The 25132-nt window shown below is 44.9% G+C and overlaps 1 protein-coding gene across 1 annotated transcript in view; it reads right to left on the bottom strand.

The window, feature by feature from the left end:
• Window positions 1–14130: 14130 nt before the first annotated feature.
• kiaa1549la (KIAA1549-like a) overlaps window positions 14131–25132 on the bottom strand; it is a gene marked incomplete at both ends in the record, with an annotated part of 53054 nt that continues 42052 nt past the window's right edge. The window contains 8 exon segments of the mRNA XM_080544641.1: window positions 14131–14163; window positions 15253–15404; window positions 18683–18825; window positions 19452–19540; window positions 19894–20337; window positions 22125–22266; window positions 22608–22828; window positions 23905–24032. Coding sequence (XP_080400767.1) covers window positions 14131–14163; window positions 15253–15404; window positions 18683–18825; window positions 19452–19540; window positions 19894–20337; window positions 22125–22266; window positions 22608–22828; window positions 23905–24032 — 1352 coding nt within the window.

Below are 25132 nucleotides of genomic sequence, written 5' to 3'. Positions count from 1 at the left end.
GCGAAGACATTGACGCCATTGTCGACAAACCGGTTAAACCGGCATCATTCCAGGATTCAGACGAGGCTAACAAAACAATGGGTAGCTATGCTAATAACATTACCCCCCCACCTAACTTCCACCAGCTATCTAGTGAACACAGAGGCCTCCCCCACCCGGTGACGACCCCCCCCCTCCCCCCTCCCTCCCCCACCCGACGACGACCCCCCCCTTCTCCACCCGGAGACTCCCTAACGAACCCATTGAACAATGGGCGACCCCCCCCATCCCCCAATCCTCAACTTGTCGATGACCTGAATTGTGACTATTTCCAAGTCAAGGACATGAACTCTCTATTTGGACACAGCAGTAAGGGCCTGCATATTGTTCACCTTAATGTGAACAGTCTTGTGCCTAAACTGGACCAAATCAGAGAAATGTTCCATGACAGCACGGTTCACATTTTGAGCTTCTCTGAGACCAAGTTTGATGAATCCATCAAAGACCCAGAGATTGAAATAGTTAACTACACAGTCATCAGAAACGACAGAAACAGGTATGGGGGTGGTGTCTGCATGTACATTCACAACGATATTATCTTTAACACCCGGGATGACCTGAATCGTGACAAATTAGAATCTGTTTGGGTTGAAATTATCTTTAACAAAGCAAAACCGGTGCTGGTTGGTACTATCTACAGACCTCCCGATCAGAATGATTTCTATGATATTCTTGAGGGGTGCTTGGATGACGTTGAATGTGTGGAAAAGATTCTTATTGGGGATTTGAACACGGACATGCTCAGAAATGAAGCATCCGTTTTCAAATCCTTCACTAGGTTTTCTGAATTACACGGTCTCCGTCAACAAATTACCAAACCCACTAGGGTGTGTATTTCTACTCAAACCACCATAGATCTCATTCTAACATCGGATGAGTCCAAAATCTCCAAGAGTGGGGTTATTGTATGTGGGCTAAGTGATCATTACATGATCTTTTGCACTCGTAAAAAACATAAACCCAAGGCTGGCGGTCATAAAACTGTAACCACTAGATCCCTTAAATCCTATTCTAGTGAGGCCTTAAACCATAAACTGGAGAATCAAGACTGGTTAGATGAACTAAAATGCACACAGGTTGAAGAGGCATGGCTAGGTTTCAAAACCAAATTCCTAAATATTATTGACAGTATAGCCCCCATGAGAACCACCAGGGTTAAAGCCCGATCGGAACCATGGATGAATTCGGACATTCTAAATGCTATGAAAGTCAGAGACCTAAAATGCTCTGAAGTTCAAAAATGCAAATCAAAATTAGTGAAACACTTAAACGAAGATCACAAAACCCAGTTTGAGAAAATTAAAAAACAATGCAACAAACTATGCAATCAGGTAATTACCATGACCAAATCTGCTAAGAAAGAATACCTCGATAACAAAATCGAAGAAAACTTAAACAAACCACGTGACCTTTGGAAGCTACTTAATAGCCAACTAGGTTGCAGTCAAAAACTCAAAACCAGGTCTACAAACATCAGCATAAAATCTGATGATTCTCTCCTTACAGACAAGCTGGATGTGGCTAAGTGCTTAAACACTTTCTTTACAACCATAGCCACTAAATTAGTTAACAATCTACCACCCCACTCAGGGCGCTATGGTGTAGAGCACATCCGTGCGTTCTACAATAAACTGGGTGTACGCAATGATGATTTTAAACTCACCATGGTGTCAAACGATGAGGTGTTTAAAAAGCTGGGCGCTCTACACTCAGAAAAGGCCACGGGCCATGACAATATTCCAGCCAGATTTCTAAAAGACTCAGCTGCCTCCATTACCCCAATCATCACCCACATAATAAACCTCTCCATCAAACAGGGACACGTCCCCCTTGACTTTAAAATAGCAAGGGTAACCCCACTGTATAAAAAAGGAAGCAAATTAGACCCAGGCAACTACCGACCTGTTTCTATTCTTAATTCCATCTCGAAACTTATGGAAAAAATAGTTTATGAACAGGTTGTTAGGTACCTTACCGAAAAAAATCTGATGTATGAATTTCAATCAGGATTCAGAACATCCCATTCCACTGACACATGCCTTCTCTATTTGAACGACCACATCAACCATGAGGTGGACTCGGGCAAGTACTGCGGCATGGTCATGCTGGACCTCCAGAAGGCCTTCGACACAGTAGATCACCACATCTTGTTAGATAAACTGAAAGCAATTGGGTTCGATAGAACATCGGTGAGCTGGATGCAATCCTACTTAGAGGGGAGGGAACAGGTGGTTAGTGTGAACGGAACACTGTCCCCCCCCCTCCCAGTGACCTGCGGCGTTCCACAAGGAAGCATATTGGGACCTTTACTGTTCCTAATATATGTGAATGTCATGTCATCAGCATGTGATTGCAATTTGTTCCTGTTCGCGGATGACTCGGCTCTGCTGGTCTCTGACAGGGACATATTGCAGGTGGAAAAAGCGCTAAGCACTGAACTGAGTAGAATCTGCATCTGGCTAGCTGACAATAAACTATCAATACACCTAGGTAAAACTGAAACCATCCTATACGGATCCCCATCTAAACTCAGAAAGGCTGAACATTTTAAAATAAAAGTGGGTAACATTAATATCACAAGAAAAGAGGATATTACATACCTGGGCTCCATCTTAGAGGCAAATCTTTCCGGAGATAAAATGGCAGCAAAAGTAATCAAAAAAGTGAACCATAGAACTAGATTCTTGTACAGGATATCCTCACTTGTCAGTAAAAACACACTGAGGACCCTATCAGGAGCTCTCATTCAATGTCACTTCGACTATGCCGTAACATCATGGTACTATAGAACCACAAAGGCCCATAAAACAAGACTCCAGACAGCCCAAAATAAACTGGTTAGGCTTCTGCTAGGCCTCAACCCTAGGACACATCTAACCGCTGCTCATTTTTTGAGCCTTGATTGGCTACGAGTAGTTGACAGAGTGCAGCAGCTTGCACTGGGCCTGGTCTTCAAGATACGCTACACCACAAAGACACCCAAGTACCTGTCAACATACTTCCAAAAAGTGAACAACGTCCACACATACAACACCAGAGGAAGCTCCACGAACCACGTTCAACCGCGGTGCACCACAAACAAGGGGTTAAACTCGTTTGCAAACTATGCAGTAAAAATGTGGAACGCCCTTCCTATAATCTTAAAGGAGTGCAAAACACTGCCCACCTTCAAAACCACTCTCAAAAAACATTTACAGGAGGCTGCAATCCGTAACTGGACCCTCTAAAACAACAAAAACAAAAACAAAAATCAGATTAAAAGACCCGAACTACCCACTGTACATACTTTGTGTTTTGTCCCCCGCCCCCACCTGTGGTGTATGTCCCCACCTGTCCTACCCGATACCTTATGTTTTGTTGTATTGTTCTTCCCATGATGGATGTACGTTTATCTTGTAGATAGTAATAGTTATTTGTCTGTATTATCTTGTAGATAGTACTAGTTTTTTTCTTATGTCTGTCTTACATGTAACGATGAATTGAAAATCAAGGACCCCAATTGAAATAAGCCAGTGGCTTCTTGGGTTTTTATCCTTTTAGTTGACCTTGTATGTAATATGTACTTTCATGTACCTACTTCTGCAAACATTCTAATAAAGTTTTCAATCAATCAATCAAGCGTAGTAAACACACACACACACACACACACACACACACCATAACATGTACGTTCGTATACAACAAACAAAACCCCTAAGTCAGCTAACAAAAACAAACCAACAAACAAGCTACCACAGCTAGTTAACAAGCTAACATGTTTGGCTATGGAATGTAAACTCACTACATAGTTAACAAACTAACACGTTTGGCTATGCCATCATTTTGTTTTCCTACTACAGGCATGATTCTCTCTAAACCAACATATGGAGTTGGTAAACATAAACCTGTTATGTCAGATACAAAAGACTGGCTCTGATTAAATAAAGATTTCATGGTAAAAAACCCAAAAAATCAATAATTGCATATACTTTCAAGCAGCACTGTATTGTAGCCTATAATATTATACTTGGTCAAGTGAGGCTATACAATCTCTGCACTGCTTTACCCGTCTCTGTTTAGGGCCAGATAGCAAGTGGGTGTAGTGCTTTGAACTGCAAAGATTTTTTTGGGGGGGGCTTATCACCCAGTTCAGCTCTGCGTGCATTGTTTGGGACTTTTTCAATGTTTAAAATCAGTATCAGGGTATGAGTGTGATTTTAAATAAGAGACCCATAGCTATACAAAGTAGCCTATAGATATAGGTATCTCTCTCTCATCCCACTCTCTCTCTCTATCCCACCCCCCTCTCCCTCCCCCCTCCCACCCTGTACTCCTGGGTCCTGCTCATTACAGTCTAATGGAGGTGTCCCGTCAGCCAGGTATATTGAACTGTAATTACAGTCTTGGTTTATTATTAGCCCATAAAACTTTGATAATGGATCCTGAGGGAAAAGGAGAGACCAAACCTAATTAATTCTGCCCAAACAAGGAGGCCAGAGGCTGCCTCCCCTCTCCCCCCCCCCCCCCCCCCCCGCACACATACACCTACAGCACTGTTACACTGCCTGGCTGCCTCCCCTCTCCCCCCCCCCCAATCTACAACACTGTTACACTGCCTGGCTGCCCCCCCCCCCCCACACACACACACATCTACAGCACTGTTACACTGCCTAGCAGCTGCCTCCCATCTCCCTCCCCCAGACCCCCTGCCTCCTCTCTCCCTCCCCCCTAGACCTACAGCACTGTTATACTGCCTGGCTGCCCCCCCTCCCTCCCCTAGACCCCCTGCCTCCCCTGTCCCACACTGTTACACTGGAACTGGGGGCTGTTGAGAGGCTGTCAAGAGGCTGCAGAGGACGACAGCGTCCTTGCTGGAGATAAGAGGAGAACAGCTTGAAGACAGTCAACCCTGATTATTAGATTGTTCAAAAGTGTGTGTGTGTGTGTGTGTGTGTGTGTGTGTGTGTGTGTGTGTGTGTGTGTGTGTGTGTGTGTGTGTGTGTGTGAGGGGGCGGGGGCGGGGGTTGAGTGGAGTGGGTTATCGCTGAGCAATGCATTTACATAAAAAATGTTTGGGTATTTAGCAGACGCCTTTATCCAAAGTGACTTACAAGAGCGCTTGTCTAATTGAATCGTCTATCCATCAGTCATCGCAAGAAAAAGTTATCTGTGCTCGGGCCAGGGGCCTTTGTTTCATTTTTTAAATAGATTTTTTATTTACAGTAGACAAACTGTAAGGGGGGTGGGGGTGTAGAAGGGATGAATAGGTCTTAGGAGGGACAGTTAAGGTGTAGCCTGAAGAGATGGGTCTTTTTCAGTGCTACCCCTCTACAGTTCCTAAAGGGTAAATGGACTGACTTAAAGCGCCTTATTCAGTGTCTTGCCCAAGGACACCTCGACATGTGGCCAGCCGAGCTGCCGATCATTAGGGATCATTCACGCCGGCTCTACCTCCTGAGCCACTGATGCCCCTCTAGTTCCTCTACTCTTAATAATTAAAAAAGGAAAAGATACTTTCTAGCATTGTGACTGCCAATGGCACCTGGCCCTAGCATAGACGTTTGCTTATGATGGCTGATGTATAGATGATTCACTCACTTTAGACGAATGTACTTGTTTTAAGTCGCCTCGGATAAATGTCAAAAATGTAAATGTAAAACAGCAATATAGAGTATTGTGCTTTGAGTACAAGCCCCCGTCAATATCTATTCAGGATAGAATATGAAATGTGTACTGTGGTAGACGAATGATAGTGGCCGTCAATACTTTTGACAGACCAGTGTGTGTCAGAGACACGATGGGATATGAGCAGGGGAGGCTGCTGGAGGTAAAAAATCAGAGGACGGGCTCATTGTAATGCATGACCTGGAAGGAGGAATGAAACACAAGTCAAAACACAAGTGAGGAATGATATCAAACACAATGGCATCAAACACACATGTATCATACCATTCCTTATTCCGTTCCATGCATTTCGATGAGCCTGTCCTCCGATTTCTACCTCCGCCACTGTTATCAGTTTGTGTGTCCTCATCATCTGGTGACCGTCAACAGGCTCTGCGTGCATCTAGGCTGTCAAGCGTGTTAACGGACGTTAATGGACGCCGGGTCTCCATGACAACCCCTGGGTCTAGAGCCTTGTTCCTCCTGTCCAGGGGTTTTCAACGCCATCTGTTCGTCAGTTTTTCGGTCCAGGTTACAAAGGGGTGTAGGTCCTCCAAGTAGCCTATCCAACCATCCATGTGCCACTCAAGCCATTACCCAGAATTCTCCTTTCATCCATCTCCCTCCTTCTGGACATCAGTTAAGGCATCGTTCAGTTCCAATGACATGACTGGGTTTGTTTGAATTTGAGTCTTTTGGGGGCTTGGGGACTGCTATGAACTCTCCAACCCAAAGATGGCCCCTACAATCTGCTGAGACTCCGAGCCAAACCCACAGAATCCACAACCAACGATCCATCACCCCATCTCATTGTTACTCTCAGTAGCTCTCAACCTTCATTCAATGTGTGGTCTGCGTCTTGTGAATAGTCTGTGAAGATTTGGAGTGGAGGGAAGGAAGAAAAAGCATACTAGACCTATCGTGTGCTCCTTTGAGGTTACACAACCTTTTTTATTTGTCAAGCTATGAATCATCCGCATATGGCCCTCTTGCTAGTTTCTTGAAACACTTTCCTGGTCCTCACGAACCGTACAAGCACCCTCAACCCGAAGGTCTTTTGTCTCGTTTTCTATAATGATGTTCTCAGGCACCTGTGCGTTACAAAGTCACCCACTCACACCAATCCATACTGTGCCGGCAGCAAGGCCGACAGCGGGGGCGATGTCATAGCCTGTCTCTCCGCACCTACAGAAGTACAGCCTTGCCTCCACTGTGAGATGACTGATTGATCTAGAGAGAGAAGACGGCGTCTTCGTCCCTGTCTCCGGTCTGAACTGATTCCCGCTGAGTCTGCCGAACCCGTCACAAGCGTCTCTCCCTTTGTGCTTCAGAAACTAACGACAACGGCGGATCACATCTCACGATGGATAGATGGATGACACCCCCCACTGATCGGAGGTACTGTATCTCAGCAGTAGGTCCTGGTTCATTATAAGTGAGAACACTGAGAATACAGGTTGAGATTGTCCACAATGTCCTGTAGTGTTGAGGAAATCAAACGGAGAAACTAGGTACTAGTTCATTGTGCACATATAATGATGACAATTACAAACTACTTTTATCTCTTGTTGCTTGGCAGTTTTTGAGAGCTGACTTTTTTCAGCTAAAGCCTGGTACACATATAAGGATTTTCGAAATCTTAACAGATTTTTTATCTTAGAGAGACCCCACACATGAAGATAAAAAATCATGGATTGAACAGTTTTGATCGTATTGTGTGTGGTGTGCGCCGATATTCCCAATACAGCACACCACATACATAAAGATTTGTCGTTACGACAGTCTAGACTCTAGACTAGAGTCTCTCGTTCCCCAAGCCAGAAATTTTGCGTGATCAAACGTGATCTGACGTAGTACCCTGACTGACCTGTACGAGGCAGCCATGTGCGACAGGGCAAATAAAGTGCCGAAGAACGAAAAGAAGAAGTCAGCTCGCTTCTTGATTGACTACATTCCATCCACGTCACAATCGGACTCGGGAGCAGGGTTGCCAGATTGGTTGACATTTCCAGCCTAATCACAGTCTAAAACCGTAGGATAATCTTTAGAGCCATCCGATAATCGGGCGTTTGCTGATGCTGACCTTGGTCGGAAGGGGGAAAATCGGGCCAAAATCGGCCAGATTATCTTTATGCGTGTACCAGGCTTTACTTCAAAAGACTGACGCCTCAGAAGAGGTACCTGTCCATCCAGAGAGCGTTCCTGTCACACCCTCTACCTCGAGGTAGCGGGCAGTGCCCCTCTCTCTCTCTTTCTCCCTCTCTCTCTCTAATCAGCAGGAGTGTGGTCAGGTGTGCGGGAGTCAGGCTCAGCTGCTCTACTAACTAAAGTCATTAGTCCTCCATAAAGACCCGGTCCAGCCTTCACTACTCTGCCAGATCGTAGCTTCTGCTTACCGTAAAGTCACGCTTCTAGCTCCCTTACCTGTTTACTGTCCCCTCTTGGCTTATCTGTCTGATCCGTAACAGTTCCTGCTCGTGCTGCACTGGAGGCTGGTGGAGGCTGGTGGAGGCTGACGCGGGTAGAAATTGAAGCAGGAGCTCATTCGGAGGACGGCCGCACGCATGCTACCATTCCTCATTTCGGATCCGTGATTACAATGAGCCTCCGACCTCCGATTTCTACCTCCACCAGCCTCCACTGTTGTGCTGTGTCTTAACGCGGTTAAAGCAGCAGCTTCCTTATATCCTTTCCGCATCAAAAACGTAAATCTGCTGAACACTTTTAAGCTGTGTACTCTGATCTTTCGCTGAGTGGGGCAGTCTTGTAATTCCCATTTGTTTGCCTTTCAGTGATTGCTCATTAATTACTGGGGGAAGCGATTAAACATATCTCATTACACTGTGGCTCCCAGGCAGAGGGCCTGAGCTGAGCCAGCACTGTCTAAAAAGCCTCCAAACCCTTATTTATACACAAACACGCAAACACACACACACACACACACACACACACACACGCGCAAACACACACACGTACGCACACACACACAGAGACACACACAGAGACACACACACACACCCGCACACTCTGCTGGCATAAAGATGCTGTTCTGGGAGAATCGGATAACAGACAAGTGCAGAGTCCAAACTGAGCATAAAATCGACCACGGCAGGAGGGAGAGGATTAGCAGACAAGGCGACCAAGGACAGGACACAACACATTTCTAAATCCATAAACAGCATGAGCCAGCACAATACACAGCTGTGGGAGTTATCCTGTGTTCAAGTATGTCCTTGGGTCCTATTGAAGGCAGAATAATGAATATATGAATACAGTAACTGTGTTTTAAAAGGCTAATTATGATTCATAACTCCCCAGATGAAGACAGAAAAACACTAAGTAGCGAGGTCTGGGAACTGGTGAATGATGTACAGTGTGCATGAGAAGGCTGGTTTGCTGTTTACCACTTCTTTGAATCCATATGGGTCCATGGCTGGGGTAGTGTAGGCCACACACACACACACACACACACACACACACACTCACACAGGCACGCACGCACACATGCACACACACGCACACACTCGCACACACGTTACCATGTTACCATTCCTTCCCATGTATTACAACGAGCCCGTCCTCTGATTTCTACCTCCACCCGCCTCTCCTGGTAAGGGACATCACACAGGCTGCCTCCAGCGCCCCAGGGGATACCTGGGTAATGTAGTGTAACTGTGAAACAGGGTGGCGGGGGTAGAAACAACTCCAGACTGCAAAGCTGATGTGACGATAGGAGTCTTAGAAGAGGATGTTGACTGGGGAAGAGTCCATAGGGGGTTTATGGAGAAAACAAGGGTTTATAAATAAATGGTGTGTGTGTGTGTGTGTGTGTGTGTGTGACGTGGAGAAGGAGAGAAGATGGGATATGAACAGGGGAGGCTGGTGGCGGTCAAAATCGGAGGACGGCCTCATTGAAATGCATGTAACGGAATGGGATTTACAGGGCATTCCTCATATACACATGTTTGATGCCATTCCTTGTTCCATCCTTACTCCATGTATTACAGTGAGCCCGTCCTCCGATTTCTACCCCCAGCAGCCTCCCTTGGATGAGTGTGAGAGAGATGGATGGGAGGATGTGTGTCTCCCTCTCATGGTTATGCAGGAGAATTGGCAGATGGAGGCTTCTTAATAATGAATCGTTTTCGGCCAGGGGAGGCTGGTGGAGGTACACACGCCGGTGGAGGACGGGACTCATTGTAATGTATGGCATGACATACAGGTAATGGTACGTGTTTGATACCACTCCTCATTCCATTCCATGCAATGACAATGAGCCCGTCCTCCGATTTCTACCTCCACCAGCCTCCACTGTTTTACACTGATAAACCATCATCATCATCATCATCATCATCATCATCACCAACAAAAACATCATTCCTCTACCAGAACACATAACACAGGAAAAAAACACAAAACAAGAGACACATTCAAAGTTGTAATTTTTTTCTCTTTATTGTTTGAATTCACCAAAAATTCTGCATAAACTACATCCAACAGCATTCTTCATCAACATCATCATCAACAACATCATCATCATCATCATCATCATCATCATCATGACATGGTTCAAGCTGCTGCTCCTTCAAAAAAAAAAACTTCATGGACATCATGTATCATCTCTCATAAATGCATCTTGAGAATGAGCCATTAACTCATTCAGTGCCAAGATAGCCAATCAAAGTGCTGTTGCTAGGTAAACACCATAGATATCTATACTATATATAATATCTATGGGTAAACACCATACAAAACACTTCCAAAGTGTTCCGGAATTCTTTGGCAGTTGGTGAGTTAAAGAAGCATTAGATCATCAACATGTGTCCATTACATCATCAATATGTGTCCAGTCTGTTGTTATGGTCAATAGAACTCAAATTCCATTCTTAAGGTCCAACTATGGGGAAACTGAATGTAGTAATGGTATTCCTATACATAGATGGGGGTTCTTCAAAGTCCTAGCTGAAGGTACAGTACTAGAGAAGAAAGTGAGAATGATTATGCCAAGCGTCAACCAAATAGTTGACACTTAATAAAGCCCCAAGGTGTCGAACATACATTTCCCTTCCTCTTGCATGGGTCATCAAGGTTGCTCAGTGGACATCGTATCTGAACATACTGTATCTAACAAAGGAGGAATGTTCAAAAACATGTATACGTTTAAAAAAAGAAAGAAGGTTGACATCATATCTCATTGTGGGTTTTTACTCCAAACAGAGTAAAACAGACAGATTCTCAAACTGTCTTTACATTTCGCCTCATAACATTTCCGTCTTATTTCCTTTGGAACATTATGCCTGAAATTGTCAATCTGAATCTCCAAAATAATTGATTCATAATTTAGTAGAAAAATAGCAAAAGAACATTATTTTAACATTATTTTCAAAAGATTTCAAACTGGGTCAGATAGCATACCGTACCGACTGTAGAATACAGCACCCAGTCAAACGGATGGGTTAGATACGGATAATGTATTTGTAGGCTATCTTTAATATATTACAATATTTTCTCATAGCTTATAAATCTGTTGTTTCTCGAATATTTCTTGAAATATGAATATTGCATGCTTAACCAAGTATTTGCATTGATTCTGCCGTTTACATGATAGTGCCCTCTGTTGATGTAATACATTAACTGATAACCTCTATTTATCTATTTTTATATCATATCACATAGGCTCCAATTAACAGTGTATTACTATTTCTCAATTTGACGATTAACAATGGCTTTAATTTCGACATATTGTCACAAAAATACTGCAGCCCTCAAAGGCTGGAACAATCTGTTGGTTTAAGCTTAACCTAACTGATAAATTTGACTATTACCATCACGATGGTACAGTACAGAGCCCTTGCCTTAGGTTTTAGACATGGCATTTTCCATAACAAAAACAACAACTTTAAGTCATCACAAGACTGTTGCACAAGGTATTAACAGAGTACTGTATGCATGTAATGCATATTAAACATATTGATTAAGGACCTCTTTGATGAAAAATGTGATTGTTTCTTTTGTGATTGTGTTTTATAATATTGTAATTTTGTATGGTGCATGCATACTTGTTCATTGTGTGTATGTAGGACCTTGATCTCAATGTGACTTTCCTGCTTAAATAAGGTTCGATAATCAATAATAAAAAAAACGAAAGTACTGTAATATATTAAGAAACTAGCAGCACATTTGTATCTGTGCTGTCATTGTAATCTCTTGGTAATGCCACCAGGGTTATCCTGATAATCAGATATCTAAGTGCTGGCACCTTTGAGAGATTATAATCTAGAATCTAAACAGTGTATCAGACAACCCTTCATTAAAATGCAGTAAATCAAGTCAACACGTGTAATTCAAACGGTGTCAAAATATACAGAGCAAATCTCACTCTCTTTCTCTCACCTCTTGCATAAGCCTTTTCAATAATTCATGTCACAATATCATCATATTATATAACTCATATAATCAATATTCATATAATCAATAAACCTTTAGCCCACAAGCCACCCACTCATGACGCCTCCACCAAACCTCTCATAAACCACTTTGTCCAGTGAATGAAAATGAGCCATTAAGAGGCTTGAATCTCCATATACAAATACAGCACACTTCTGACTCATTAACCATTGTAAGATCACTGCAGCGCTGCAATAATAATCATCCATATCCAGCTATTCATAACCATGGATAGTAGACACACTTCATAAACAGATCAACGACAGAACAGGTGACCATTGTGTTTGAAAGGTCCAGCATGAAGGTATTGCGTGTTTGCTGCCCCCAGTGGTCACAATGGGGATGGGAAAACGTGTGTATGTTTTCTAATAGCGCCAAAACATGTCACATGGCCTTGTGAACAAACCAAACGTGAACTAGGCATGTAAAGGTCTGTGTGCTACCTGACTGAACGTTCTTCATCATGTGATCTCTTTCCTTGGTGGCTACCGAGTTATCATGTCCATTTAGCACTATTTTAAAATCTACATACTGGACCTTTAAATCTGATGGGGTTGTGGGGGGGGGGGGGTAATGAGCACATTTTAAAAACACAGAATGTTAAATCCACTCACAACAAAGCTTTTCCTGCAACGCAACCACTGTTTTTTTGTTCTTTTCTGCGTTGAAATATGGTGAGCGTACAAGAACATACGCTCACTAGATTTTTTTTTCCCATTAAAAAGAAGCAAAATACACAAAAGTAAATGACACAAGCGCACAAATATCCAATAACTGAAACTGAGACAGCTCAAAGAGACGAAGAGAGTTAGTTTCTTTTGTTTTGTTTTATGTTTTTAGTTTTTTTCGGTTGTAGTTTTAAAATACACATATTAACCACCAGAAGTAGTAGGTAAAACTCCTCTTCCCAGGAAGGAATTGGGATCATCGTCACAGTTAGTCAGTTAGTCCAGCTAGGTCCCCCTGTATTGGATGGTCCAGACCAGGGCCAGGGCCAGGGCCAGGGCCAGGGCTGGGGCCACTATGGCTAGAGACCAGAGGGTGGTGATGGTGGCTCTAGTAGGCTACTCTGTACCATCCTCTGCTGGCTGGAGGCAGTTGAGATGGGGCTGGGGGGCCTGTGGAGGCCTGGGGTGGGGGGGGCTCAGGGAGCAGAGAGACAGGCCAGTGGGGGGCAAGGTGGGGCTGGGGGTTCTAGGGGTACGTAAGGGAGACCCCTTGCCCATCCAAGAGGACACCTATGATACAGAGAGACCACACTTAATAAGGCTGCCTGTGTCAATATTACAACATCACATTTAGCTATCCCAAAAATATATATATATATATTTTTTTTTTTACACATTTACATTATGGGTGGTATTATTTACCCTCCCATTATTTACCCTCGCAATGGAGTATGGTTAAAATTCTAAGTGATTGTTATCACAGCAACTCATTACTTGCTTTGTTTTGTTTTTTCACTCACTGAAAATCCCAAACTCTTATGAGTTTTTTTAGTATTATTTAACCTTTATTTAACCAGGCAGGCCAATAAGAATGAATTCTTATTTACATTGGCGGCCTGGCAAAAGACAAAAGCCTCTTGGGGGGAGGGGGGGAGGGGATAAAAAGAAAACAGTTGATGCACATTTCCCTCCCTCTCACACATGCATAATGTCTGTTTACTTGATTGAGTCAGAATGAAATAGGGTTATTCAATTTCAATTCTGTCAATGCAGGAAGGGATTTGAGTTCATAATTCAAAAATGAATGATCATAATCCATGAGTTCATAAATCTTTTTTTTTTTTTTTACTTAAACGTAAACATTTAGAAAACACTTTAATTTCTGCATCAGAGGCCTCATACAACAAAATCTGAAAGGTGGAAAAATAAAATGTAGCCCCCTACAGGGTTTTAAATCAACAGCTCAGTCACTGTTTGTGTTTAGAAGTGAGAGTGTTTGTTTACCCACCAAGATATAACGCTGTTTCCGCTCAGTGCCGGAGAGAGAGTCACTTCAGCAGATGGTTTCTAAATGACACGAGTTCGGCTGAGAGGAGAAAGAGAGGGCGTTAAAACAGGGAAATGTACTGTAGCATTCAGGAATCCACAGTCGTCTAATCTATTCGATCCCATTCTACTCTTTTCTTTCACATCATACCATTCCATTCTGCAGTTAGCACTGCTAATGGAGGTGCCACAAGCTATTGACTGAAGAGGTTCACTTGTTTTTACACCTGCACTCATTTCTTTATAATTTAGTTTTCTACTACACTCATGATTTCCTCTAAACCAACATATGGAATTGGTAAATATAAACCTGTTATGTCAGATAAAAAAAGACTGGTTCTGATTAAATAAAGATTTCATGGTAGAAACTAAAAAAATCTATAATTGCACAAGGGGTTCACATACTTTCAACTAGCATCACTGTATATATCTATTCTTGTCATTTTATTTTTAAATATGTTTACTATTCTCCTCTTGATGTGTTTTTTTAATGCTGTATGTAAAGCACTTTGGATTGCCCCCGTTGTATTAAATGTGCTACAAATAAACTTGGCTTGCCTTCATTGTCATACCATTCCATTCTACTGTATTCTACTCTATTCCATTCCATTCCATTCCATTCTACTCTACTCTACTCTACTCTACTCTACTCTACTCTATTCTACTCTACTCTACTCTACTCTATTCTACTCTACTCTACTCCTCTACTCTACTCTACTCTACTCTATTCCATCCCATTCTATTCCATTCCATACTAGTCTAGTCCATACTAGTCTAGTCTATTCCATACTAGTTAGTCCATACTAGTCTAGTCTATTCCATACTAGTTAGTCCATACTAGTCTAGTCTATTCCATACTAGTTAGTTCATACTAGTCTAGTCTATTCCAATCTAGTCTAGTCCATTGCTAGTGTAGTCCATACTAGTCTAATCCATACTAGTCTATTCCATACTAGTCTATTCCATACTAGTCTATTCCATACTAGTCTATTCCATACTAGTCTAGTCTAGTCCATGCTAGTGTAGTCCATACTAGTCTAGTCTAGTCCATGCTAGTGTAGTCCATACTAGTCTAGTCTAGTCCATGCTAGTCTAGTCCATTCTGGTCCATCTGGATCGTGGTTCCTACCGTGTCGCTCCACTGCTGGGGCAGGTCCTCAGGCTCGGGGGGGTAGGACATCCAGGAGGGGCTGCGGTAGGAGGAGGGCTGGGACATGACGAAGTAGTCTGAGTAACCAGGCCGATTGGCTGATATGGCGTAGACTGCTGTCATGGGGTTTCCTGTAGGGTGGAGTAGAGTAGGGTAGAGAGTAGAGTAGGGTAAAGTAGGGTAGGGTAGAGTAGAGTAGAGTAGAGTAGAGTAGAGTAGAGTAGAGTAGAGTAGGGTAGAGTAGAGTAGAGTAGAGTAGAGTAGAATAGAATAGAATAGAGTAGAGTAGAGTAGAGTAGAGTAGAGTAGGGTAGGGTAGAGTAGAGTAGAGTAGAGTAGAATAGAGTAGAGTAGAGTAGAGTAGAATAGAGTGGAGAAGAGTAGAGTAGAGTAGAGTAGAGTATGGTAGAGTAGAATAGAGTAGAGTAGAGTAGAGTAGAGTAGAGTAGAGTAGGGTAGAGTAGAGTAGAATAGAGTAGAGTAGAGTAGAGTAGAGTAGAGTAGAGTAGAGTAGAGTAGAGTAGAATAGAATAGAGTAGAGTAGAATAGAATAGAGTAGAATAGAGTAGAGTAGAGTAGAGTAGAGTAGAGTAGAGTAGAGTAGAATAGAGTAGAGTAGAGTAGAGTAGAGTAGAGTAGAATAGAGTAGAGTAGAATAGAGTAGAATAGAGTAGAATAGAGTAGAGTAGAGTAGAGTAGAGTAGAGTAGAATAGAGTAGAGTAGAGTAGAATAGAGTAGAGTAGAGTAGAGTAGAGTAGAGTAGAGTAGAGTAGAGTAGAGTAGAATAGAGTAGAATAGAGTAGAGTAGAGTAGAGTAGAATAGAGTAGAGTAGAGTAGAGTAGAGTAGAGTAGAGTAGAATAGCGTAGAATAGAGTAGAGTAGAGTAGAGTAGAGTAGAATAGAGTAGAGTAGAGTAGAGTAGAGTAGAGTAGAGTAGAGTAGAATAGAGTAGAATAGAGTAGAGTAGAATAGAGTAGAGTAGAGTAGAGTAGAGTAGAGTAGAATAGAGTAGAGTAGAGTAGAGTAGAATAGAATAGAATAGAGTAGAATAGAATAGAGTAGAATAGAGTAGGGTAGAGTAGAGTAGAGTAGAGTAGAATAGAATAGAGTAGAATAGAGTAGGGTAGAGTAGAGTAGAGTAGAGTAGAGTAGAGTAGAATAGAATAGAGTAGAGTAGAATAGAGTAGGGTAGAGTAGAGTAGGGTAGAGTAGAGTAGAGTAGAGTAGAGTAGAATAGAATAGAGTAGGGTAGGGTAGGGTAGAGTAGAGTATGGTAGGGTAGAGTAGAGTAGGGTAGGGTAGAGTATGGTAGGGTAGGGTAGAGTAGAGTAGAGTAAAGTAGAAGTGAATACAATAGAATAAAATCTCAAATAAAATAATATTAAATCTTCTCTAACTCTAACCGACAGACACACACACACGCACGCGCACACACACACACACACACCGACACCAACACCAACATGGACGCACACACACACTGACACCGACACTGACACCGACACTGACACACACACACACACACACACACACACACACACACACACACACACACACACACACTCCCCAGCCCCCCCAACAACACATCACACTTGAGCGGATTGATGGTCTGATTAGTCAATCATGGGCTTCAATGAACTCTTGGTTGTGTCATTTGTTCACTGATGAATCACCTCTAGCAGTGGATTACAACTACTATTATTACTGCTACTAATGCTTGTAATTTAGAGGGAGGGGAGTGAATGGAGGGGAGGGATTGGAGGAGTGTGATTGGAGGAGTGTGATTGGAGGAGAGGGATTGGAGGAGAGGGATTGGAGGAGAGGGATTGGAGGAGTGTGATTGGAGGAGAGGGATTGGAGGAGAGGGATTGGAGGAGTGTGAGTGGAGGGGAGGGATTGGAGGAGAGGGATTGGAGGAGTGTGATTGGAGGAGAGGTATTGGAGGAGTGTGATTGGAGGAGAGGGATAGGAGGAATGTGATTGGAGGAGAGGGGTTGGAGGAGTGTGATTGGAGGAGAGGGATTGGAGGACTGTGATTGGAGGAGAGGGGTTGGAGGAGTGTGATTGGAGGAGAGGGATAGGAGGAGTGTGATTGGAGGAGAGGGGTTGGAGGAGTGTGATTGGAGGAGAGGGATAGGAGGAGTGTGATTGGAGGAGAGGGATTGGAGGAGTGTGATTGGAGGAGAGGGATAGGAGGAGTGTGATTGGAGGAGAGGGGTTGGAGGAGTGTGATTGGAGGAGAGGGGTTGGAGGAGTGTGATTGGAGGAGAGGGATTGGAGGAGTGTGATTGGAGGAGAGGGGTTGGAGGAGTGTGATTGGAGGAGAGGGATAGGAGGAGTGTGATTGGAGGAGAGGGGTTGGAGGAGTGTGATTGGAGGAGAGGGATAGGAGGAGTGTGATTGGAGGAGAGGGATTGGAGGAGAGGGATTGGAGGATAGGGATTGGAGGAGTGTGATTGGAGGAGAGGGATTGGAGGAGTGTGATTGGAGGAGAGGGATTGGAGGAGTGTGATTGGAGGAGAGGGATCGGAGGGGTGTGACTAGACTGAGGCAGCATTTCCTTGTTCTGACTCGATTGTAATTGATTATCTCCATGTAAATGTGTATGTAAACCACTGCATGGTTTGCAGTGGGCAGCAGTACTACACACATTAATAGAGTGATTCAGAACTGTGTGTTGAGGACATCTGACTGATATGCATATACAGCACAGCAAGGGAGGCTGGTTGAGGTAGAAATCGGAGGACGAGCTCATTGTAATGCATCGAACGGAACTAGGAATAGAATCACTTTAACATCAGCGCCCCGCTGGTGGAACGAGCTTCCCACTGCTGTCAGGACTGCAGAGTCACTACCTATATTAGCATTGTGACTGCCAATGGCCCCTGGTCCTAGCATAGATTTATTTTTCTTATGATGACTGATGGATAGATGATTCCCTTACTTAGACAAATTAGACACCTTAACTGCTCCTCCTGAGACATCTACTACCCCCCAGCACTGTGCCTCCTGAGACACCTGCTTTCCCCTGTACTGTGTCTCCTGAGACACCTGCTTTCCCCTATACTGTGTCTCCAAAGATTTCTACTTCCCCCTTGTACTAGTATTTCTCCAGTGTCTATAAAAAAAAATATTTCTTCTTCTATCACGACGACTGCCAATGGCCCGGGGCTGGAGCTACATGACTCTTCCTGGTACGACTGGTGAACTGATGATACACTTGCTTAGTCAAATATATCGATTGTCAGTCGCTTTGGAATAAGGCGTCTGCTAAATGCCAAAAATGTAAATGTAAATATCTGACTGATAAGGATATACAGAACAGAAATCGGAGGACGGGCTTATTGTAATGCATGGAACGGAATGAGGAATGGTATCAAACATTATTATGTGTTTTAGGGTCTGACCTGAGTAGCCAGTCATGGTCTGGTCGACAGTGACAGCAGGGAAAGGCGCTCTGTTCATCGGCAGGTAGGGGGCGCCGTTGTGCTGACTCTGCATCTCAGAGGCCTCTGAAACGCGGGGCTTCAGGCTCATGTCAGGGGTAGAGCTGCAGAAGGAGGCAGAGTAGAAGAGAGAATCAAAACAATAAAACGTTAAAAAAAAACACTGACTGTAATTCCCTAATCTCGCCACCGGGTGGCGGTACACACCCAACATGCCTGCAAGCAAACAGTCAATTAACTGCAGCAGTTGTCCCACTGCACAGCATGTAAATGAAGGTGGCATTAATTTTAAATGATGCAGATTAATATATTCTGTGTCTCAGTAGAAAAACAACCCACATAGCCAACTATGCATGACATTTGAAGCTAAGCTACAAGTTTAACTCAAATGTGAACACACCCAGCACCATACTGGGGTGGATGCAGACAGACATTGATTCTTCTGTGTCTTCATATCAATTAAGAAATGAGAGAGTTGAGAGAGGAGGGGGGGAGTTGAAAGAGGAGGAGGGGGGGTAGAAGAAAGGAGAGAGTTGAGAGAGGAGGAGAAGGGGGGGTGAGGAAAGGAGAGAGTTGAAAGTGGAGGAGGGGGGGTACTGCATGTACAGAATGTAGTGTACTGTTCAATAATGTACATGTATGTCAGAGGAGGCTGGCGGAGTCAGAAATCAGAGGACGGGTTCATTGAGTTTCATAGAGTGGTTTTGGGGGTTGGGGGGTGGGGTCATACCGTCTCAGTGAGGTCCCAGGTGGGGGTCTGGAGGGGATCAGAGGGGGCGGAGATCCAACCATGTCAGGAAGTTGAGTGAACCTGAAACCCTGGGGCAGCCAATCACCATAGAGAGAAGAGACAGGAGAGCCAATGAGAGTGTTAGTTGTACAGTATACATACTGATTTATCTCAAAGAAAATGTATAAGACACATTTATACTTTTTTATTTCTAGTGGAGGCTGGTGGAAGTAGAAATCGGAGGACGGGCTCATTTGTAACGCATGGAATGGAATTTACAATAAGTCCGTCCTCTGGTTTCTACCTCCACCAGCCTCCCCCTGTGCAACAACATGTATTGCAAGACGTCTCTTTGGCATAACCCACTCATAACCCACTCATAACCCACTCATAGCCCACTCATAGCCCACTCATAACCCACTCATAACCCACTTCCACTCACAGGCTTGGGTAAGCTACACTGGTGCATATCCGGCCCGTAGCCGGGTGGCCTCTGGCGGCCCCCTCCCACCCCTCCGCAGGGGTGGTTCATGGTGCCGGGGGCGCTGGTCACCCCCTCCGCGTAGGGGCTGGTGTGGCTGGGGTTGTAGGAGCTGTGGTGGGGGTGTTGTTGGGGGTGGTGCTGGGGGGGGTGGTGGTGGGGGGGTGGGGGGGGGTGGTGGTGGTGGTGGCTGGGGGCCCCCGGGGGTGGCTCGTCGGGGGCCAGGCCGAAGGCGTTGCCCAGCAACATGTGCATCTGCTGCCTGACCTCGTCGATGGACGGCTGGGAGCTGAGGGAGGACGAGGAGGAGTGACCTTTGACCTGGCGGGACCCTCCGCCGCCGCCGTAGCCCAGCGAGCTCATCAGGCGGTCCACGTTGGTCTCCTCGAACGGCTCGGGCTCCCCCTGGGAGAGAGGGTGATACTGAGAATCATATACACACACGGACGCACACACACACACACATACACACACATTTAAAATTCACACACACACACAGACACACACACACACACACACACAAAGGTGGATTAGACACAAACGCGTAGAGGACTTTGGTCACCCACCAGCCCCGCCCCGGGAGGGACCATAAAAAGACACAAGCACAGTTACCATCCACATACGATTTAAAAGCTCAGCACATTCAAGGCTGTTAAGCGAAATCGAATTTCCCATCTGAGTCTCTGAATAGGCCATAATCATATTCACTGTCATTGACATTCACCAAGGTACCGCTGTGCAGGGAAGCAGGCAGGCAGGCAGGCAGCCAGCATAAAGAGATATAGATCAGACCGCAGGGCCACGGCAGTGCGCTAGGTGGAGGTTTTAAACTTCCTGTGAAGGTAATCTCCTTGGTGTGAGCCATGGAGAGGACTAAAGCTTAGTCTGAGGATTGAGAAAGAGAGAGACGTATAATAGGGAGGCTTTTGTCCCAGGTTTGATCTGGGTTATTTTCTTTTGTCCCAGGTTTGATCTGGGTAATTTTCGGGGCCATGCCCTTCTTTGTTGCCGCTTCAGTGACTCCAGTGGTGGATTTATCCAAAATGTCTTTCCTCTAGTGGAGTTTCAAGTTTCAAGTTTATTGTTACGTCACATTACGTGTGACATTAAGTGTAAGAGATTACAATTCGTAGGCTTCGGTTCCTGACATTGCAGCACAAGACAATAAGGCAATAGGCATAATTCAATATATTAAAAAACGGACAATAGTACAGGACATAAGTGACAAATAAGATTATTTACAATTATCAGTATCTTACAATTTGCAGACAATAAGGCATAATTAAATACAAAGTGTCAATAGTACAGGACATAAGTGACAGTAGTAAAGTGACTGTGATCTTAAGGTTAAGGTAGTCTGTATGCTGGGATGTGGATTATAGTCAGTTGTCTACAGTAGGCGTGTCCAGGAGGCTGGTGGAGGTAGAACAACGGAGGACAGTTCACCGTTGTCATGCATGGAATGAAATGAGGAATGTTATCAACGGTATCAATGTTTGATGCCATTCCTCATATCACCATGAGGACGAATTCAACCTCCACCAGCCTCTGACCCTGCTTTCCTCGATCCCTCACGTCCATCCTCTCTCCTCGCTTCCTTCTCAACACCCATTGGAGGAGAAGATCGGAGGCACTTCCCAAAGCATTCTGGGAAGGAGTCAAGGAGAGGAGAAGTTGGAGGAATACAGGGGAAAAAACAATGAGACAAAACGCCATTACGTCCTCTGTGGCTCAGTTGGTAGAGCAAGGCGCTAATAATAATAATAATAATCATAATCATAATCATAATAATGCTTTGGTTGTGGGTTCAATTCCCTCTGGGACCATACAGAAATGTGTATGTACTCACAGCAATGTAAGTTGCTTTCGATAAAAGCGTCAGCTAAATGGTATATATTATACTACTGTGTACCCAGCCCTTCTTTTCTGGTACTGAGGAACTGGTACTGATGAACTGCTGGTACTGAGGAACTGGTTCTGATGAACTGGTACTGATGAACTGGTACTGAGGAACTGGTTCTGATGAACTGCTTCTGATGAACTGGTACTGATGAACTGGTACTGATGAACTGGTACTGATGAACTGGTACTGATGAACTGGTACTGAGGAACTGGTACTGAGTTACTGGTACTGATGAACTGGTACTGATGAACTGGTACTGAGGAACTGGTACTGATGAACTGGTACTCACGTCGTAGCCGCTGTTCCTGATGCCTCTCCTGGACCTCTCCCTGAGGACCAGCAGGTCCATCTCTGCCTCCACAGGACTGGGGCTGCTCAGGGACTGGCGACTCCAGTAGGCCGGCTCTCTGGGATGGACGGACGAGTGTCGACTACGGCGGGGACATCACAGCATTGTTGTTGTTGTTGTTGTTATCGTCATGGTCGTCAACACTGTTACTACTGATCATCATCACCATCATCATCATCATCATCATCACTATCATCATCATCATCCTTCCCCTCCTCAACATCATCATCATCATCATCATATTCCTCCTCCTCCGCTATATCTTTACCATCACCCTTCTCCACATCATCATCATCATCATCACCACCATCCTTCTCCTCCTCCTCCTCCTCCTCCTCCTCCATCATCAACATGCCTCTTGGCATATGATGACAGTAACATTATGAACAATCAGACAGATAAGGGGGGGGGGGTGTACAGTACCTCCTGTGACACCCTGCGAAGGAGGCCCTCTTCTCCTCCGCTGTCATTGGCTCCTTGGTCTGTCCGTCATGCCTGTGTCTCTCTCTGTCCCTATGGCTGAAGGGGTGGCTGCTGCTGTCCGTGGTAACGGCGACGTCACAGTAGCCCTTCCTCTTGGCTTTCTGACGGAGCTTGTTCCTGTAGTGCTCGATGTCCGACTTCTGCTTCAGGCCCGTGCTGGACTGTGGACCGGGAGAGAAGAGTGTGTTGTGGTGTTATCAACATTAACATCCATTTGATTACAGTTGTGTGCCGGGTTCACCTCAGGATTTTTTTTAGAACAGTGCGGCGCTGGATTGCATGATCACAACGCGACTCGCGTTCATCTAAAAAAAATTAAATGAAAAAAAGGCTGCTTAAGTGCTGCTTAAGTGCTGCTTAAGTGCTGGATTCACAGAGGAACATCGTAACACTTTTGTTTTGTTTTCGTTTTTTGAACGTTGAATGTTGTTGGCGATCAAAGATAGTTTTCTCTCTGTCATTACTAAATATCCAGTTTAATCTGCCTGGAAATGTTTCCAGAGTGGCGCCGCCAAGCTCACAGTGTGGGACGACTTACTTTATTTGGGGAGAGCTCTGATGTATGTAGTACATTGTTTGTCATTGCTAGAGTCGGTATTGATATACCTATCAGGGGAGATTGGCGGTGGTGGAGGTACAACATCGGAGGACGGGCTCATTGTGATGCATTCCATTCCATGTGACTGTTCCTCATTCCATTCCATGCATTACAATGAGCCCGTCGTCCGATTTCTACCTCCACCAGCCTCCCCTGATTGATAGACATACTGTTGCTAGACCAATTCAGTCTCAAGGGCAGTGAGGTATTCTTCTATAGAGTGTATTCCATTCTCTTCTGTTCCCTTTCATTCATTTTAGCCGAAGTCTGTATCCAAAGCGACAACAAATACATTTGTCTAAGTAAGTGAATCATCTATCCTAGCCATGGGCCATTGGCAGTCACAATGCTATTTTATTTTATTTTAATAGTTTATTAACAGTAGAGAAACTGTACAGGGGGGGGGGGGGGGGGTAGAGGGTGATGAAGATGTCTTTAGGAGGGACAGTTAAGGTGTAGCCTGAAGAGATGGGTCTTGAGTCTATGGCGGAAGATAGTTAGTGATTCTGTTCCCCTCTCTCTCATTCCATGAGTCCACTTTGTAAAACAGGCTTCAACTAAGGGCAACACTAAGAACACACTGTGACGTCGTTCACTTTTCCCAGCAGGCCGTGCGTGGCTCACGCCCCCAGGGCTCACCTCCCCGTTGAGGATGACGGAGTCCTGACTGTGGCTGGACGATGACGGGTAGGAGTACGTCGGCTGCGCCGCCATGGGCTTGATGGTGATGAGTCGCAGCGAACCCGTGTGGTCCTCGTACGGATCGCCTGGGAGGAGCAGAGCACAGGAGAGGAGGAGAGGTCTCATTAGCGTTAGCGCTGCGCTAGTTAGCTGCAGTACAATGAGCCCAATTGGGAACCGATGCGTCGTTAGCGGGGTACTACGCTACAGTAGGCACAGCTATGATGACCGACGCTAGGAGTCAATCTGTGTATAGAGACTGGGTATAAGGGCTCTGATTAATACTGCATTAGCGCGAGCGCTACAGTACAGCGATACTGCATTAGCGCCCCGCTAGTTGGCTACGCCTCGGTGGGCACAGCTAGGCCAACAGTATGACCGATACCTAGAGGCTTGAGCATGTGGCTCTGATTGATACTGCATTAGCACTAGCCACAGAACAGTATGTACAGCTATAGTGCATTAGCGTTAGCGCTAACTGGCTATGCTTCGGTGGGCACAGCTATGACTGATATGTTATGGCTTGTCGTGTGCGTCACCCATTGACATCATACAGTATGGCCATCGCCTATGGTGGAGGCAGTGGAGGCTGGTGGAGGTAGAAATCGGAGGACGGGCTCATTGATGGGCTCATTCCGTTTCATGTATTACAGTGAGCCAGTCCTCCGATTCCTACCTCCAGCAGCCTCCCCTGGGCTGAGGTAATGAACAACATCACACAGCAGCTGGCTGAGGTGGTGCTAATGAGATGTCTGTCTCTCATCACCAGAACCACACAGCAGCTTGTCTTACGTAAGCTCCCTGCTCAGATACGGAAAACAGCGGAATGACACACACACACACATTGACACACACACGCACACACACACACACACACACACACACACACACACACACACTGACACACACACACACACACACACACACACACACACACACTGACACACACACACACACACACACACACATACATACACACATACACACACACACCTCTCTGCTTTCAGACAGAGGGATGAGATGTGGGACAGCTTTATGAACACACAGCACTGGAGGTATCCAAGGGAAGCTAAAGTAAACCTTCCATTTCTTTCAACAGTGCTTGTAAGGTCGAGAGAGAGAGAGAGAGAGAGAGAGAGAGAGAGAGAGAGAGAGAGAGAGAGAGAGAGAGAGAGAGAGTGGGGGG

This window comes from Nansenia antarctica (assembly GCF_963989245.1).
Source record: "Nansenia antarctica genome assembly, chromosome: 14".
Classification (NCBI taxonomy): Eukaryota; Metazoa; Chordata; class Actinopteri; order Argentiniformes; family Microstomatidae; genus Nansenia; species Nansenia antarctica.
This window is presented reverse-complemented; position numbering and strand designations above follow the sequence as displayed.